Consider the following 20,689-nt stretch of genomic DNA (forward strand, 5'->3'; position numbering starts at 1 on the left):
ACCAAATCACAAATATGTCTCCAAATTTCCTATGCATATTATATTCATTAAGGCTGTTAATCATTGATTTGTTTAGAATCTAAACAGATTGACTAGATAGTCAATTCTGATTAAGATTTTTACGTTCGTCAACAATGTAAAAAAATAACATCTTTGTTAAGAGATGGTGCTGTTTCATATCTCTTTGTAAAGAAAAACACTTGTGGAGAATAAGAACATGAAGCACTTAGTACTTTTTTTATATTCCTGCTTTCAGTGGTAACTTTTGTGTGATAGGTATTTTTACAGCAACAGAATTAATGCGTGTAGTTTGTACATTTGCTTCTTAGGTATTTTTATTTTTTGTAAAAGAGTTAAATCTTTAGAAGTGATATCAAATTAAATTTATTTGATTTTCTATGGATAATAATAACATTTCTGTTTGTCTATTATGGCAGTTGTTTCTTAATCTTTACAGACTATAATCAGTTGAGCTCTATGAGTTCGTAAAGAATAATTTACATTTAGTTTTAATTTCGTATTTCAGTCCACTTAATACTTTTAATTTAAAAAATGCCGAACGTAGGATTTTTATCTGCTTTCCCGATAATTGCAATTGCAGCGGCTGTGGTTGGTGTTGGAATATTCGCTTATCAGGAATATATGGGAAGACATAGTCATGAATATACATCCCAGAATTTTGAAGAGAGACCTGTATCAACACCTCCACGAAGACGGTAAGTATTAATAAATTTTTTTATTTGGTTGTCTGTAGGCTGTTTACTTGGTAGCAAAATTAAAGTTGCTGTTTAAGTACTTTTTCTAAATAGAAAAACAATTTTTTTTTTTATTAGTTAATTGTAGATCCATTTGATTTTCTATTTTCGTAGCAGCAAAAATAAAAATAAGTGGGGATCACTATAGTAAATATGTCAACCATTTCTCCTGTAAGTATTGTATTGAATTTTCCAATAAATATCACTTGTCAAAGTTTAGAAAGCTTTAGAGTATAAATTATCATACCACATTTTTTTTTCTATTTAAAGTATTATGGCACTGTATACAATCGATGCCAAAGATACTTCAAAGACTTCAGGTAGAATTGCTCTGCAACTTTGTGTTACACAACACTTTTTGAACTTTCAGTTAATACTTGTGTACAATTTTGTTAATTATAATATCAACTAAGTTTTTTTTTTTTTAATTTCTAATTCTTGCTCACAAAGTAAATAGATTGTAGGTAATTATATAAAACTATGGACTCACCTCAGATTTTGATAAAATTTGTAATATACCTTCTTAAGACCCAGGTTATGTTTTGTAAGTTACACAGTATCCTTACCAAAAATTTCAGTACTGTATTGTAAATTATTTTCAGACTAAATAATTGTATTTACAATATATATTTTATTACAATCTGCCAATTTAATGTGTAAGGTTAATTCGATGAGGTTAGCCAGCAAAGCAGCATTAGGTTATATTTGCTGATATTGTATGAAGTTTACTGTACACGGAATCTGTAGTTACCTAACCTAACTTAGGTCCTAAATAAGGTATATTTCAAATTTCATAAAAATCAGAGGCCATTCCATAATCATACATAATTACCAATGTTTATTCATATACCGAAAGATAAATTAAATTACAATTATCTGAAGTGGTAATTTTGGTAGTTCTGAGCAATTATCACTTGATCAGCTTCAATTTTGTTCGTACTTAATTATACCTTAGTTAGACATGCTTAGGATCAGGAAAACAAAATCTGAATGTGAGAAAGCAGGCAGATTTATACAAAATCAAAAATCTGCACCTCATAATCAGTACTCTATAAGTCAGTTTTATGAGTTATCAAGTACCAGTTTAGATACTAATTCGTTCTGTGAAGAAAGATTAGGGATGTTTCAAGGGAGGTACAAAGGTGTGTCAATATTTAATATCATTTCATAGGACACTTTGTCTCTCTGTAGTGACTATATATCACACTTGCTATACTCACATGTTTGGCAGATAGTCATATTATGAAAACCGCCATCAGTCATCTTTAACAGCTGACATGAGCTCGACTTTTAACAACTGTTAAGATTAGTTTATGGTTTATTCCTCTCTACACTGATCACATTGCCATAACTCACAAAACTGATTCTAATAACTAGAGTACTGATAATGCAGTGCGGACTTAGAGCTTGCGCAAGTCACCTTTTACCCAAACCTGCTTCCCAACATTTAGATTTTGTGTTTTCCTGATCCTAAGCATATCTACTGACATAGATTAAAGTATGAAAAAAATTGAAGATCAAGAAAGTGCTCAAATTAATGATGAATATACCCACCTGCATATTTGTTCTTCTCTTAGGCACTTCTTTATTGCATTCTTATCTCGAACAGACATAATGTTTCATGATTTAAATTAGACTGTAGCAAGTTATGGTTATGTTAATAGCTTAAGATGAATTAATAGCATAAATTTTTTTATTTAAATTATTTAGCTTTATGAAAGTCCCATTTATGAAAAAAAACATAGCAGCTTTAAAAATTATGTATGTGTACCAATGAACAGTGTATAACCATTGATTTTTTGTTTTTAATAAAAAAAATTTTTTTTTCAGTAATCCTAGAAGAATAAATGACAGGCGTAGAAATGCAGATTGTTCTATATGTTTAGAATCGTTGAACAACACTCATGTACAGTATCTAGTATGTGGCCATATGTTTCATCAAGGTTGCATAGAGAGATGGTTTAATGAAGATAGAATTGTAAGAAAGATGTTCTTAGATATTGATAAGTAGATACTTTATATAGATATAATGTGTGCCATTTCATAAACCACCACATGCCATATTTGAGGTAAAATCATATTCTCATCACTTTAAAACTTCTGTATTTTCTGTACAAAATTATACTGGGTCTCTTTTGAAGTCAACTTAACACCATTAAGAGAGTTCTGTAGAGACTAAAACAAATGGTAGTCTGACTGTGCAAGGTTAGACTAGACATGCACATCAAAACTTCCATGCCAAGTTTCTTCAGTTTTTAATGGGTCATTAAGGATGTATGGGGTCTGATGTGATTGAAAAGAAACCCTTGCTTATTGATCAATTCTGCTCGCTTTACCTTGATTGCTTGGCGTAGTATTTCTAGTAGTTGATGATAGTAGTTTGATTCAATGGTTTGACTTGGGGATGAGGCAGCTCAAAGTGAATAATTCCTTTATGATTCCACCTCCCCCTACCCGTACCCACACACACACACACATAAAGTTTCTTGGTATCAGTCTTGGCTTTGCTACAATTTCGAAGCTTCACCAAATCATTGTGATCATCATTTCTTTCTGAATATTATTCAATTATGTATATGGATTGTACTTTATCCATTTTTTGTTATCTATAATGAGCAATTTCAAAAATGGTTAATTTAATTTTGTTTTTCACTATTAAATCATGTGATGCCTAAACATTTTTTATTTACAGCCTTCTTCAAACCATTTAAAACAGTATTGCGGTTGATGTTTAGTTCATTACTGATATCACAAACTGTTCATTACTGCTATTGTGCTGGTCTTGACCAAATTTTCTATCTACTTTTCACAGACATTTAATCAACTTTTTCAGTCAAGCTGATCAGAGTGAGGTTTATCTGGGCGCTGATAATGACACCTCGTTGTGTACCTGGGGGAAAAAAAGAGAAATTATCATTGACATAAGTTTCCAGATTGAAGCTTGAACCAGCTTATCATACTGATACTGCATCTTTTCCATAAACATCACAACTTTTTTTAGCAGCCTGAGTCACATTCTTCCCTTTTTTGTAATAAACTTTCAAAACAAATGGTAGTCTGACTGTGCAAGGTTAGACTAGACATGCACATCAAAACTTCCATGCCAAGTTTCTTCAGTTTTTAATGGGTCATTAAGGATGTATGGGGTCTGATGTGATTGAAAAGAAACCCTTGCTTATTGATCAATTCTGCTCGCTTTACCTTGATTGCTTGGCGTAGTATTTCTAGTAGTTGATAGTAGTTTGATTCAATGGTTTGACTTGGGGATGAGGCAGCTCAAAGTGAATAATTCCTTTATGATTCCACCTCCCCCTACCCGTACCCACACACACACACATAAAGTTTCTTGGTATCAGTCTTGGCTTTGCTACAATTTCGAAGCTTCACCAAATCATTGTGATCATCATTTCTTTCTGAATATTATTCAATTATGTATATGGATTGTACTTTAATCAACTTTTCACTTTAATCTGGATTGTACTTTAATCTACTTTTCACAGACATTTAATCAACTTTTTCAGTCAAGCTGATCAGAGTGAGGTTTATCTGGGCGCTGATAATGACACCTCGTTGTGTACCTGGGGGAAAAAAAGAGAAATTATCATTGACATAAGTTTCCAGATTGAAGCTTGAACCAGCTTATCATACTGATACTGCATCTTTTCCATAAACATCACAACTTTTTTTAGCAGCCCGAGTCACATTCTTCCCTTTTTTGTAATAAACTTTCAAAATATTTCAAATTCCTTCCTTTTTTTCACTCATTTGCAAGGCCCAATAACTTTTATATAAACAATCATATTTTTCAAAAAAAAACTGAAATATCACCTTTCAAAAGTACACAAGTGCTGCCAGATTTGATTAATTTTACCAGGGTATGCAATCCTAAAATCATTTATCAAGATAATGAACGTTTTCTCCATTTATCGGGCTCAGTATGGTTTTAATTGTCTGAGTTTGTAATCATGCTACTGTACAATACAGAGCTTACTGTGTCAGTGTCTGCTGCTATTATAATTTGATATTTAATAATGGTACGTATAAATATTTAAGTAATTGGTAAGGTAATAGTGAGTTCCAGTAATAGGATTAATCTAAACAATGGAAATCAGTTTCTTATTAGTAATGGTAGTGAATTTAAAACAAAGATGAATCTTGTAGATCTACTGATCTAGTGCATCAAATTTCAGATTATATTAGTTTATATCAATTCAAAAAGTCATTAGATAGATTATTTAAGTAAAATATAGTGTTTAATATTATTTCTGGTTACATTAAAATGGATATTTTTTTTCAACTTTAAAAAGGAACAGAAGTAATATTTAGTAAAATTTTAATCTTTGATAAAGGTTCTGAAATAAATAATAAAATGTATAAATAAAGATAACAGTGAAAAAATAGAAAAAATCTTGTACTATCTACCTACATTTAGTCATCTGTGGTAGTGTACATTATTTCGGCATCATTTAAATATTTGACTTAAAAACGTATTTATGGGATTTTTTTCCAGTGCTTGCCTCAGTTAAAATTTTTAATTGAACAAGAGCTCTGCTTGTTCCCTTTTTGTGTAGTGAGAATACCTGTAGCTATATAATAAAAAAATTCAAATCTTATATTATTATTTTATATATTATAAAATAATCCATATATGAGACTCGTTTATTTTAAGTAAGGTCCATTATGAAATTACTATAGATTCTGGTAATGAAGCAGGATCATGCTTCAATTTGATGTAATAACCAAGTGTCTACTATTTACTCTGCATTAACATGTGATTGTGGTGTGTGGATGGTTTATAGTAAATACTACGATATATTATCCTATCAACTGCAGAGTTTGTGCTGTGATACATTATTTGGCTAGAAATCTTGAGTTTATGGCAGAAGTTGAGTGATGATAGTAAAGTTAGAAATTGTGTTGTTTGTTTATGAAAGAACAAATGAATTTTGATAATGAGCAGAATAGTGGTTGGCTATCAGCAATAGATAAGTTAGTGAAAGAAATTTGTGACAATCTGAAATTTATATTTTTAGATCATAATACTTCTTCATGTTTAGTGTTTAATGCGTTGTAAGAAAGAAATTTGGATACATAAAATAAATGTATGCAAGATAGGTGTCAAAATGTTTGTAGATATACATAAACAGAAATGTTTGGCTGTAGCTGAAATATGACATTTTGAAAACAAAGGAGATGGGCTATTTGACCACATTGTTACTTTGGGGAAGGGTTAAAATCTGGATTTCCTATCCAAAAATATCTATAAAAAAATAACTTCAAAACTAACTATAGATGCTAAAATTTTAAATTTTAACTGATATTAGACAAACATGTAGTAGGAATTAGTGAGGTTCGGTGGGGAAGAGGAAGGCGACTTTTGGTCAGGTGATTTCAGAATAATTAACTCAGCTTCAAATAATGGGCAGGCAGGAGTAGGTTTCATAATTAACAAGAAGATAGAGAAGAGAGTAGAGTATTTCAAAACGCATAGCGATAGAATCATTGTAATAAGGATAAAATCAAAACCTACACCGACAACGATTGTTAACGTCTATATGCCTACAAGCGCCCATGATGATGAGGAGGTAGAGTGTGTATACGAAGAGATTGATGAAGCAATTAAACACGTAAAAGGAGATGAAAATTTAATAATAGTTGGAGATTGGAATGCAAGCATTGGAAAAGGCAAGGAAGGAAATATAGTGGGTGAATACGGGCTGGGCAAAAGGATTGAAAGAGGGGACCGACTTATAGAGTTTTGCACGAAGTATAATTTAGTAATTGCCAACACCCAATTTAAAAATCATAATAGAAGAATATACACTTGGAAAAAGCCAGGTGATACTGCAAGGTATCAGATAGATTATACCATGGTTAAGCAAAGATTTAGAAATCAACTCGTTGACTGCAAAACTTACCCTGGAGCAGACATTGATAGCGACCATAATTTGGTGATAATGAAATGTAGATTGGGGTTTAAAAACCTGAAGAAAAGGTGTCAGATGAATCTGTGGAATTTAGAGAAGCTTGAGGAAGAGGAGGTAAAGAAGATTTTTGAGGAGGACATCGCAAGAGGTCTGAGTAAACAAGATAAGGTAGAAAATGTAGAAGAAGAATGGGAGAATGTTAAAAAGGAAATTCTTAAATCAGCAGAAACAAACTTAGGCGGAATAAAGAGAACTGGTAGAAAGCCTTGGGTTTCAGACGATATATTGCAGCTGATGGATGAACGTAGAAAATATAAGAATGCTAGTGATGAAGAAAGTAAAAGGAACTATCGACAATTAAGAAATGCTATAAACAGGAAGTGCAAACTGGCGAAAGAAGAGTGGATTAAAGAAAAGTTTTCAGAAGTGGAAAGAGAAATGAACATTGGTAAAATAGACGGAGCATACAGGAAAGTTAAGGAAAATTTTGGGGTACGTAAATTAAAATATAATAATGTGTTAAACAAAGATGGTACACCAATATATAATACGAAAGGTAAAGTCGATAGATGGGTGGAATATATTGAAGAGTTATACAGAGGAAATTAATTAGAAAATGGTGTTATAGAGGAAGAAGAGGAAGTTGAGGAGGATGAAATGGGAGAAACAATACTGAGAACTGAATTTAAGAGAGCATTAAAAGATTTAAATGGCAGAAAGGCTCCTGGAATAGACGGAATACCTGTAGAATTACTGCGCAGTACAGGTGAGGAAGCGATTTATAGATTATACAAACTGGTGTGTAATATTTATGAAAAAGGGGAATTTCCGTCAGACTTCACAAAAAGTGTTATAGTTATGATACCAAAGAAAGCAGGGGCAGATAAATGTGAAGAATACAGAACAATTAGTTTAACTAGTCATGCATCAAAAATTTTAACTAGAATTCTATACAGAAGAATTGAGAGGGGAGTGGAAGAAGTGTTAGGAGAAGACCAATTTGGTTTCAGGAAAAGTATAGGGGCAAGGGAAGCAATTTTAGGCCTCAGATTAATAGTAGAAGGAAGATTAAAGAAAAACAAACAAACATACTTGGTGTTTATAGACCTAGAAAAGGCATTCGATAACGTAGACTGGAATAAAATGTTCAGCATTTTAAAAAAATTAGGGTTCAAATGCAGAGATAGAAGAACAATTGCTAACATGTACAGGAACCAAACAGCAACAGTAATAATTGAAGAACATAAGAAAGGGAGTCCGACAAGGATGTTCCCTATCTCCGTTACTTTTTAATTTTTACATGGAACTAGCAGTTAATGATGTTAAAGAACAATTTAGATTCGGAGTAACAGTACAAGGTGAAAAGATAAAGATGCTACGATTTGCTGATGATATAGTAATTCTAGCCGAAAGTAAAAAGGATTTAGAAGAAACAATGAACGGCATAGATGAAGTTCTACGCAAGAAGATGAAGAAAGAAGCATTTGGAAAAATATAGTTAAAAGAAGAGACAGACTTATAGGCCACAAACTTAGGCATCCTGGATTAGTCGCTTTAATATTGGAAGGACAGGTAGAAGGAAAAATTGTGTAGGCAGGCGACGTTTGGAATATGTAAAACAAATTGTTAGGGATGTAGGATGTAGAGGGTATACTGAAATGAAACGACTAGCACTAGATAGGGGAATCTTGGAGAGCTGCATCAAACCAGTCAAATGACTGAAGACAAAAAAAAAGACAAACATGGTCCATATTTTAGTTATATTATATATGTGGAGGATTACTAGAAACATTTTATTAACAAGACAAAAAAAAAACACTTTTATATTAGGAGTCTATAACAGATCGCTTTTACGGGTCATACTACAACTTGTATGACCACCTACAAGTTGCAAATGATAAAAATTATAAATTCTGAAATAAGGAAAATAAAAAATGCTGTTTTTAATTTTATATTTTATTGTTAATGATCTTTTTTTTTGTTGGAAGTTCTTGATTTATGGTTTTACATTTGGAATATTTCATATAGAGTAAAATAGAAAATTACTAGTAGTGAAAAGTATAGGGGTAGTGTCAACGTTGAAGCCACCTATAATAAATTTGTTTCTGTAAATTACTGAAGCAGTTTTTGTGTGTGGTCTTAAATTTACTATCAGAAACTTACCATAGCAAAGATGCTTCTTAAAATTAGGTTATTATTTGTTGTTATTAATGACATCTCAGTAGCAAGCTCACCAATTATTCTAAACATCCCATATCAGATTTCCTGCCAGGAAAATTTATAATGAATCAATCACAACACATCAAATTCTTAATTTTACAACCTTAGGCAATAGTTGAAACTAAAAAGTTTTATTTTAATATTAAACTAGCAAGTATTAATCAAGTTTGAAACAATGTTGGGTGTACAGTAAAAAATATATTTATTTTATGAACTGAAAATTAGTCTTCTGTAGTTTCTTAGAAATTAAATTAAATTACTTTGTAATTAAGCGAATAAAACTTAAAGGTAACATTTTTAGATAATTTTTTTTCTGAGAAAAAACACATCAGTAAAACCTGAATAAAAGCTATTTTTAGGTGTCTAGGTTTTTTGGCTATCCATCTGTTTGAAATAAAATTTGATGTTATACCAGTACACCAGTTGAGGAAAGCAGTAGTCATTTTACATATTAAGATAAATATTTCCATTAATAGTCTTTTCAGTAAAGAAAAAAGGTCCAATTACACAATTTTTCATTAAGATTAAAGAAAAATTATGCAGTTAGTAAAAGTTGCATTATAAAAAAAAATTGTTCAGTGAAATATAAAAATTTGAAATAGGTCAATGTAATTAGACTAAAGTACTCTTATGGTAGAAAATTTATTAGACAGTATTATATTACATCAGAAATTTAAAATAGAAGTTAAAAAAAAATCAAGTAAATTAAAATTTACATCTGATATATTAACAATAAAAATAATAACAATCATTACAATAACTGTCCAAAAGTAAAATAATAATGACAATACAAGCATTAAAAATTTATTAAATTAATAAACAATAATTTATTTATGTATTTGTTGTATATTTATTATTGATACCTGGCTTATATTGTTTGTTTTAACAAAGTTGGTTGGAAGTAGAAGAATGATAGTAATTAAATAAAACTATGGATTATTTTACTAAGGAATTTTATGTAAGAAGTGACGTACATCTTTTTTCCTTGAAAGTTAATATTTTCAGTCAGTGAATTCCTTTTGAATTTAACACTTGTACAAGCTGTTTTTGACATAGTTAGCTTTAGTTATGAATAAAAAGAAACCACATTTATACAATCCCAGTCATTCATGCCATTTGATATTGCATCAAGTACTTTGGTTACTGCTGATTCTGTGTTTAAGCTTTCTCTAAAACCAAACTGTTACTGTTAGATATGCTTTATTAAGAAAATTAAAAAATTTGTGCAGTTACCACATTTTTTTTATTGATTTAACAAAGCCAGTGTAATCAGTTGTTTTTTTTTAAGGTTTATTGTAATGGCTAGTTTTTTTATGTGATGTCGCTGGAGAAAATATGTTCTGCTAGTATATCAATAAAGGAAGATCACTTTATCAATGTCATCCATCGCTATGTGTAAAGTTTGCTTTTTTGTCACATGTTTCATGTTTAAGGGTAGCAAAACTTGATTATCTAACATCTTGGTTTATTTAATAGATTTAGTATGACTGTAAAGAAGTACATTAGTAGTCAGTAGTTGCAGATTTTGCAATTACTGATTCTCCATAATACCTTAACATATACATTGGCATTTTAACATGCTGAAATTATTTACAAGACTATTCTGGTTTGAAGGAAAATATTTGAAAGCACTAAATAAAAGTATTAATAACTGAATCTATGCGCAATATGATAATGAAATGATTTGACCTCGCTTATCAGGTTCTATGTACCAACTGATATATTGAACAATTAAGAAACAGGCAATGAAATAATCATAAAAACAAAATAAATTGATATGAACAATTAAATATCATTTTTATTTATTTAAACATATATAGGAGATGTGTTTTTAAAATAAGTTTTAAAACTGAAAATATGAACAAACTTTATTACTTACCCATAAAATTTACTAATTATGTTCATAGCTGCCTTAAACACATTTTTCATAGCATTTCACTACCTTCTTCATTCCCTCTTCTAGAAATTCCACCGTTAACTTAAACCATGCAGTAATGCCATTTTTCAATTCGTTGTCATTGTCAAACCTTTGTGATGCAAACCAGTGTCTGGAGAAGAAAAAGAAAATAATTGCTAGGAGCTATCTTGGGACTACAGGGAGGATGATTGAAGTTTTTCTAAGGAAATTTTTCCATTTGCCTTGTGTGGCCAGCATTGCCTTGAAAAAAAGAAGTTAGGAAATATCAAAGACAATTAATTGTGTATGACTGTGAAGCACTGGTGGTTTTCTCAATTTTTTTTTGTGAACTATTTCAATGCAAACATCTGTATCACAGACAGTTGGCTGCTATGTTCTTCATGAACATTTGTTTGCCTGTTTTATAATGAACGGCACCACTGACTTTATCAGTCATCAGTCATAATATTTAGCCCATAAACGTTACAAACTTTGTGAATTTCAACTGCAGAATTGTTTTTTGCCATCAAAAATCCTATTACTCTTTGCACTTCTATTCTGAGGGAATAGGGATTGTAGCATTCATTATAAATGGATTAATACAAACGTCTAACAATATAATAACTATTGTTCCTTACAGCTGCTGATTATTGATTGAAATAACTGAGCTACACTAGCACCATCTGTTTTCATTGCTTATAGGCAGAAAATTCAAGACAAACCTTACTTTAAAAACACACCTTTATTTTATTTATTATTTACATAATATTACTACAGTTTTTTTTTTTTTTTTATAAGTGCATTGACCCAAACTCATTAGCCACTAATATTAATAATCATTAGCAAATTGCATGTCACGAACTTCACTTGATGTTTAACTTTCACAATCTATAGAAAGTTCCGGAGTTTCCTTGTTAAACATATCTTTAGTCATTGGCTAAAGCAGTCTTTACTAAATGCCCTAATTTTCCAGGTTTTTATTTCTTGTGACATTCTAGGTGTTTTGAAACATCAAATTGCAAGAGGTGCAGTTCAGTACCCAAAAGCTTAATATCATTTTTTTACAGAAATCATTGTGAACAGTACCACTTTGATTACTCACTTTTATTATAGCCACTTTCTACAAAGGTTAATCTAATATGAACGGTAATTTTTTTTTTTTTTTAATAAATTTATTATAAAAAAATAAATGATAAATTTATTTATCATTTCTCTATATATCTCCTGCACGATCTACACACTTTTGCCAGTGATTTGGAAACTTGAGTATTCCTTATTCATAAAAAATATGAGGACGAGTCATCAACCAGTTAGTTGTGCATGCGCTCCTTGACATCTTCATTGTTTTTTAATCGTACCCCTCCAAGCGATTCTTTCAAGGGCACAAACAATAGTCACAGGGGGACAAATCTGAACTGTAGGAAGGATGGTCAAGGGTTTTCCAATGCATTTTTTCCAATTTATCCCTTGTCAAAATAGTGATGTGTGGCCTGGCATTGTCATGGATAAGGATAACATCTCTTAATGGGCATATCCCCCGTCTTTTGTTCTGGTAGGCAGCTTTTGTTTACTGTAGCAGCCGGTAATAGTAAGCCGCATTCACCATTTGTTGATTGTGAAGAAAACTCCCCTTGAGTTGAAAAAAATTGTTGCAAGAACTTTTCTGGCTGCATCCTTCTTTCGCCACTCCTTACTTGCCATTTTTGACTCCAAAATGTAATGATGGACCCATGTCTCATCATATATGACAATTCACCTCAAAAAATCGTCCCCTTCTTGCTGAAATCAATTCAGAAATCACTCGCACATCTCCAACCTAACCTGTTTTTTGATTTTCGGTGAACAACCTCGGAATCCATTGAGCACTAATTTTTCTAAAGCCATTATGATCAGTGATAATGAATTGAGTACTCCTATAGCTAATACCCACTTCTGACGTGATTTCTTCAATAGTGAACTGGCGGTCACCTTTAATAAGCTTTTGAATGGCATGTATGTTGTTAGCTGTGAGACTTGACCTTGGGCATCAATCATGACTGTGGTTTTTTTACACTTTCTTCCCCACCCTTAATTTGTTTGGCTCATTGGCCCATGTATGCACTTTGTTTTGGGACAGTGTAGCGTCCCCAAACTGTACTTTTAAACGAGTTGAAATTTCTACGGGTTTAACGCCTTCATTAGTTAAAAACCTTATGATTATACATTGTGTACCAGACAATGGAACTGTTGTTCACTCATGGATGTACTGACAACAGAACAGAGTGGAGGAGTTAACCAAGCTGGTTCCCCCTCTCTAACACACTGAACATTACCTCCCCCCACAATCTGCCATTCAGCTCAGAACTACCTGCCATATAGAAAGCAAAATCTGAGTTTAAATTTGATTCACCCTTGTATTATTACTGGAACTGCTCTATTAGAAACATTAACTTGTATATTTTGATTAGTTCATAGCCTTATATTACATTATATGGGGGTGTATTTTTTTGTACCTCTGAAAACAATGCTTCACAGATCTTAAAGCATGTATTGAATAATTTGTTTGTCACATACATTGATTTTTCATTTGTATGAAAAGAACAAAATGATGAGTGTTGAAAGTAAATTGTTTGTTTTCACTTATCAGATTTTAAATTTTGATATGCCTCTTTATAAACTGTAATCCCTTTTTTCTAAAACAGATTATATCTAAAAAAAGTGTGACAATATTAGTTATGATAATTCAGGTATAATTGTTAACAGTTAAAAAATATTTAACCTTAAAAAATGCAAATTAAAATTAACTCATAAAACAGGAGTTCGTTATTTTGTTAGAAGTAAAAGATAGTTTGAATAAATTTAATAATGTTTATTGCAGCTTAACATAATTTTATCTTTTTGTTTTTTTTTTCTGTAGAAAAGCTGCCCAAATTGTCGAAGACGTGATCGTTGATTTGTGAACCGTTAAAAATATTTTTAATGATTGTTATAATAAAATTGAAGTTTTTTAAATTGATTTTTTCAATACTGTTATTTGTTTATTTGATAAAAAAAAGTATATTGTTCTATAACTGTCTTCATATTTTAATCAGTTTAATTAATATTTTTGTTTGAAGGTATTTAAATTAATTTTGAATATCTGAATTTTTTTTTTTTCTTGGGCTGAAATTTATGCATTCTTTTATTCTGAAGCCCATTGTAATGAACGTGCCTTTTTAAAAGTAATAATTTCTTGTAAACTACCGTATATTAAAAGTGGATGAATCAATTTTTTAAATATATCAACCAATAATTTATTAATCATGATAAGTAAGTAATGGTAAAAAACTAGTCATATAAAATTAATCTTTACATTTTGTACAATTATACATGAAGTCAATTCTGTATTGCATACAGTCTTTAATTTTTGTTTAATTACATTTGATTGGACCTATATTTTCTAAAAAAAAAAGTGAAAATAAAAATTAAATATATTTATACTAATAGCAATAAATTATGTTGATTTTATGTTATATTATATATATTTTATGTAAATATTCTGTCTCTGTTGATTTTTTGTAAATGTGAATTAAGTTTTTTCTTCATTAAGTATTTTTATCTCTATATATTTTTAAAACCTTGTAAACAGATAGCAAGGTGTAAAATTTCAACTACGTATTAACCAATAGTTAATAATTACACCAGTAAAATAAGTTGTGAACTTTGAACACAATTAAAATAGATTTACTTTAATTACAATAATTTTCAGTATGTTTGTATTATTTTATCTTATTTGTTATTACTGTAAACAATTTATTTTAACATTACCTAATTGAATTTCTGTTGGTTAAATAGTAAAAAGCAATGGGTGGATGTCAATGTCATAAGCAATTTTAATAGTAATAAGAATGATTCAGTCTCAGCACAGTAAACATTGGGATTTTTGTAGTAGGTAATAAACCTCCTGACATAATTTAAACTGTAAGTGTGTACGAATTACATGTTTAAATCATACCGGAAAAATTGTGCTACAACTTAAATTGTCTTGTCACAGTTCAAGTTCTTAGATTGATTGAATTATCTTATAGTTTGGAAAAAATTCTAGCTTTTGGAAAAATCAAATTATTAGGTTGATTTATACTCCTTTGACGATGATTCAGTTAAATGAAAACTTGTGAAGTTACATAATTTTTATTTGTATGTATCGTATTAAACTTTTACTTTCAATTTATATTGATTATTGAATAATTTAAGAGTGCAGTGTCATTAATGATGTAATTTCATTACTCTTAAATAGATCACAGATTTTCAATTTTATTTTTTTGTATGACTAAAACTGATGTAATTTAACTGGAAAGAGAGGAATATTAAATATTACATTCAATTCTATTTATTTCACATTCAACAAAATTTCTAACAAATGTATTGATATATAAATGTGTTTGTATGAAGCTTTAATTAATTTTTTGTAACTACTTATAACAGCTACCTTATTTAAATTTAATTTACCTTGATTGTGCTGCAACTGATGCATGAATCTGCTTCTGAATGTCAGTTATGAATGTCATTTCATAAGTATAGTTTGCATCTTATCATGGCAAATTGATTAAAATACTAGAAATAAAAACTGAATGAAAATAATTCATACATATTATAGTAGTTTATTAAGACTATTGCTACTGAATTCTCATACGTTCTGGATTTATTAATTTTAGTTTTCCATTTACAAAATACATAAAGTAAAAAAGAATTGTTGCCACAAAAAAAAAAATTGATTTGAAGTCTTGTTACATTAGTATTTTTTTTCAGAATTATGTCTGTATGTATTTTTGTAAAAGCTTCAGTTGTTAAGTACTGAACTGGTTTTGTTAAAAAAGTATTTTCTCTTGTTTTAAGCTAAGTGGTTGTTTGGCACTGTATCAGCTTTGTAGTCCATAACTTTGTCTTGAACAAATTAAGTAATTTCCAAAAAATATACTTTTTCTTTAAACAGCTCCATTATTTTTGGTTTAAATTCCTAAATTATTGTTATAACTGCTCTTATTCTTCGATTAAAGGGTTTTGTATTTGATGTGTAAGTATGCAATTTGCTAAAAAAATTAATATAAGGTACATATAAAATTCATAAAAATGTCTTGTTTCTTCTAGTTTATATGTTCATTCATTTTATATATGAGAAAGAATGTGAAAATGGTAAAAAGCTAATTTTTATTTTATCCTAAGTTGTTGGAAGATTGCATTTGAATTATTGTTTTATGTAAAAAAAAACACGTTATTTATGTAATTGTATTGATTGAAATTAAAATAAAATATATATGCTGTACTACTAATTGATATTATGTTAACTATTTAAAAATAAGTGAATGTGTAAAAAACACTTAATTTATCACTGATGAATAAAGTTCATTATTTTTTAAAAAAAGATTTTAATTTACATTCAAATTTTTTTTTAATTGGTATATTAAATAATGTTAGTAACCTAATATCTCTCGCTTCCCCCCTCTCTTTCTATCTCACTCTGTTGCAATATACATATGTTATTTTTAAAATAATTTATTATATTTTATTGCATTATCCTTATGTTTCTTAGTTTATAAATTTTTTATCTGTAAATTTTCTTTCTATTTATATTGTCAATAAAGTAACAGTTTGTTGCATAAACTTGTATTAAATATCAACTAATTCTTGGAGATTAATTCAAAACAATCTTTAAATTAGGAATTAATTCTGAGACGTGTGATTAATTATCATTTTTAATATATACACGAGGTCTGTAAATAAAGTAATGAGACTGGTTTAGAAAAACTTTTTATTTACAATACAATTATACATTGACTCTTATCACCTTCAAAATAATTCCCTTGGGAAGCCATGCAATACTGCAAATGGTTTTCCCACTCTTCATAGCAATGTTGGAATTCAGAAACCAGAATATGCTTCACATGATTGGTTACATTTTTTTTTAATGTTTTCTATTAAGTTGAGAACAGGAAAAAGTCGCAGGGACTCAAGTCAGGAGAATAAGGTGGTTGAGGAACTACAGGAGGAATGTTTTTGTTTATCAAAAACTCATTAATTTAGAGTGCAGTGTGACAAGATGCATTGCCATGATGTAGCATCCAGTTGTCTTTTGATTGCTGGTCTCACACAGGCAACTCTTTTTCGCAGTCTTTCAAGAATTTCTCAGTAAACATATTGATTTACAGTTTGTCTTGCAGGCAGAAACTCCTTATGGACAATGCCATTACTATCGAAGAAACAAATTAGATTGATTTTTATTTGTTCATTTTTGCTTTTTTGGGATGTGGTGAGTTTGAAGTGTGCCAGCTCCTTGCTCTGACATTTTGTTTCTGGGTCACTCTTAAATATACAAGATTCATCACCAGTAATAACATTTTTTTTGAAAATCAGGATCAGTTTCAGTTTGCCCTAGAGGGGAGCCTCCATTCTGTTGTTTTTCTGTTCAACAGTGAGATTTTTTGGGACCAATTTTATACAAACGTTTTTCATGTCCAATTCGTTTGTGAAAATTTGATGGATTGTGGTATGGTTCAAATTCATTTCTGACAGTTAATTGCCGGCTGTACCATATCAAATCGTGATTTGATACGATTGTCACTTTTTGACATTAATGGTCTTCCAGAGCATGGATTGTCCGCAACTCCCAACCTTCTGAATATGCCTTAAACCACCTAAAAACTTGAGCTCCTGCGTGACAAAGCGTCATCTCCATACTCCCTTTTTTTAATTTTGAAAAAGTTTCAGTAGCATTCTCACAGAGTTTTACAAAAAACTTGATTGTATAAACGTTGCTCATATTTGTATCATCACTCATTTTTGTAAAATATTATAAAATAATATTTATTTTTTCTAATATAAAATATTTACCTAATATAAATCAGCTGTTCATATAACCATATGTTTATTAGTCATTTTAAAATGTTGCCACTGTGGCTGCCAAAAAAATTATTACTTTATTTACAGACCTCGTATTTATGTATGAAATCATTTTTTAATGAGTTTCTGATTTGTGTTTTTTCAAACTTAATTTAAAAAAGAAAGATATTTAACAATAACTAAGTAGCCATGAACACATTTCTGGAAGGAGTAATGAAAGATGAAGTACACAACATCCAATTCAACATACTTGAAAAGTTTCAAGTTATTGTCTTATGTAACAGTGGTTTAATTTTAATAAAAATTATCAAATAATGAATAGATTCTTTTATTTATTTATTATTTTTTTTGTTGTATTGTACATGAATTCCAGATTGTACTGTAGTCAACAAAAGGATTACTCTGCACCTTTTTGCCAAAACTATTGGATATTATCCAGTATCTCCATTATTTTGTTTTTGCAGTTGTTTATCCTTGGCATTGTTTTCTAGAGAAGGTTATATGTTATGTGTAATTAAATTTAGTTAGTAAATAAATACATTTATAAAAACTTTATTTCAGAATATTTATATAGTTTTTTTATTTGTAGAATCTCAGTTTGTATTGCAGTAGTGAATTTTGTAAATGTGGTACTTGTAACTTTATAGAAACATTAATAAAAAGACAATATTAGTGTTTATAAATATGCAGAATTGGTTAATCCAGAACATTGTTGCATGTGGTGAAAGTGTAAATCTGTATTTTTTACTGTTTGAAGAGGAAACTTAATGTACATTGATAATTTTTTTTAGACATTATTATTAGTTTTTCTTGTGTATCTATAAATATCCTTTGTATGGTAGTAATTTTGTTACTTATATGTTTATAGAGTACTGGTATCTTTTGGTACAAATGGAAATTAAAATATTTGTATTGTATTTTTTGAATTCAAGGATAATTTTTTTAAGTTTTATAAGTGTCATAACTTGTCACTCATTCCAGCAAATAAGTTGTTCTAGCAAGTCATCTACAACTCATTGTCTTTAAGAAGTAGAAAATATATTTTAAATTTGTTTACAGAGTGAGTAATGGTTTTATATGTCAGAAAGTGTCTACAAAAAATAACTGGTTACTGCCATTTTTAATTTGGTTTTGCAACCTAATTCTGAAAAGATGCAGACTTATTACAATATAATTTTAAAAGAAACAACATTTTTTCCTGTCTTTAATACATAAATATGATTAAATATCATGATTAGATTTAATAATATTTAATTATTGTACTTTTAGTTTTTAAGAGTGGTGTTTATTGATACACCACTACATTGTAAAATTTGATACATTATGAAATGTATCCATTTGGAATATTGTTTTTGTAATTGCCCTAATTGAAAATTTTTTTTACTGAAAAATCGTTCAATTAATCTTAAGCTATAAATTATATGAAAGTTTCATTCTTAACGCTATATAAATATATTGTTTTTAGTGATTATACATTTTTATATTAATAGATTTAATTATTAAGATTGTTATTTTTTTATTTATTAGATCTTAAATTTAATATAAATATAGGATAGAGTATTTAAAAATGAGACATTTATCTGATTGCTCATAGTTAATACCTACATGGTCAGTTTTCATTCATCCAGAATTTTATTTTGCTCAATTTTTTTACACGTTAAGTTTTTGGTAATTAATTAAATGTATATAATGTAATTTTATTGAATGTAGGCTTTGTTTCATTAACCTGTGTTACTCTAAAGTATTACATTTTAAAAATATATTGAAACTTCCAAACAAATACACAATTTTACTTAATACATATGATAAAAGCTACATGTGCTTACATATCCAGTTCTCAGGAACTGGAAAAAAGGGTTTAACAATTTTACGTCCAGTGCAGTGTTAAAAAATCTGATGTGGACACCACATAACTTTTTTGTACGCCTATTTCATATACACATTTTTTGCTATACTTTTATTCATTTGAAAGTGAGATGTGATCCTCAAATCTTTTAATAAAGTGGACAGTAACATAGAAAAATGGCCCTAAAAATTTCCTTAGCATTTTGTATATTAGTATATATATATATATATTATTAATTTTGTTTCTCATCGCTCAAGTGGATATGTGGTGTAAGTGAACGTGTCAGATCTGTAACCATGCACACATTGGTTTGAATTCGATTTCATTACTATATTTTTTTAAATTTAAATATGTTGATTTATTAATAATTATTATTATACCTCTGTAAAATATTTTGAATTAATATAAAGTACGTTATTATTTATTTCACTAATAGTAACTTCTGATTTTTTTGTATTGTTATTACTGGATTATTTATTGTTAAATTTTTTTTTACAATCGCAGGTTAATAATTATTAGTAAATCAATGTATTTAAATTAAAATGTATATTAGTTAAAAAACCATATGTATATGAAGGGGAAGGCACACCAATGTGACTTCCCCTTGTAAAATCCAAATATTTCATTCATTAAAATTTTATTTCCGTACAACTCTGGAACCAGTAAAAATTAATACCACTTATGTTAGATATATCATTGAACCTGTTCAAACATGGCTTATTACTGCAGTTAAGAAAAAGTCAAAATCCAGTTGTTTCAAAATTAAAACCCCGCTTTACTTAGGAAGTCTGACTGTGTATACATTTTTGGCCCAGTTGATTGCAATCAAAAGGACCACAATTAGATTTTACAATAGTCCTAATTAACAAAATTTCAACATTCTACGGTTAATCGTTTTTGAGTTATGCGTGATACATATGTAAGTACAGACATCACGCCAAAAATAGTCAAAATAGATTCAGGGATGGTCAAAATGGATATTCCCATTGGAATCTGAAAACCAAAATTTTTTGCGATTACAATACTTCCTTTACTTCGTACAAGGAAGTAAAAGTGAAGATTTAATATTATATTTTATATTTTAAATTCATGTAAAATACAATTTTTAAAACAGATTTTCTTAATTAAGTGTTGAACTGACTTGTCATCTTCGAAAAATTGAATAACATCTGACAGTATAATTCTACGT

General features: G+C 29.3%; 1 protein-coding gene across 2 annotated transcripts; it reads left to right on the forward strand.

Moving 5' to 3' along the window:
• Positions 1-205: 205 nt before the first annotated feature.
• Positions 206-19,359, forward strand: LOC142325192 (uncharacterized). 2 transcript variants are annotated; one of them, XR_012756500.1, is made up of 3 exons: positions 206-716; positions 2,586-2,824; positions 13,696-19,359. XR_012756500.1 is itself a non-coding variant. In XM_075366629.1 (3 exons), exons 1-3 carry the CDS (start codon positions 553-555, stop codon positions 13,729-13,731), a joined length of 348 nt encoding a protein of 115 aa, XP_075222744.1. In that variant the 5' UTR covers positions 206-552; the 3' UTR covers positions 13,732-19,359. The 2 variants fall into 2 exon arrangements, 1 of the variants encoding a protein (XP_075222744.1); XM_075366629.1 differs by having other exon boundaries at positions 2,586-2,733.
• The last annotated feature ends 1,330 nt before the right edge of the window (positions 19,360-20,689 follow it).

The sequence above is a fragment of the Lycorma delicatula genome, chromosome 5, assembly GCF_047948215.1.
Source record: "Lycorma delicatula isolate Av1 chromosome 5, ASM4794821v1, whole genome shotgun sequence".
NCBI classification, from domain to species: Eukaryota; Metazoa; Arthropoda; class Insecta; order Hemiptera; family Fulgoridae; genus Lycorma; species Lycorma delicatula.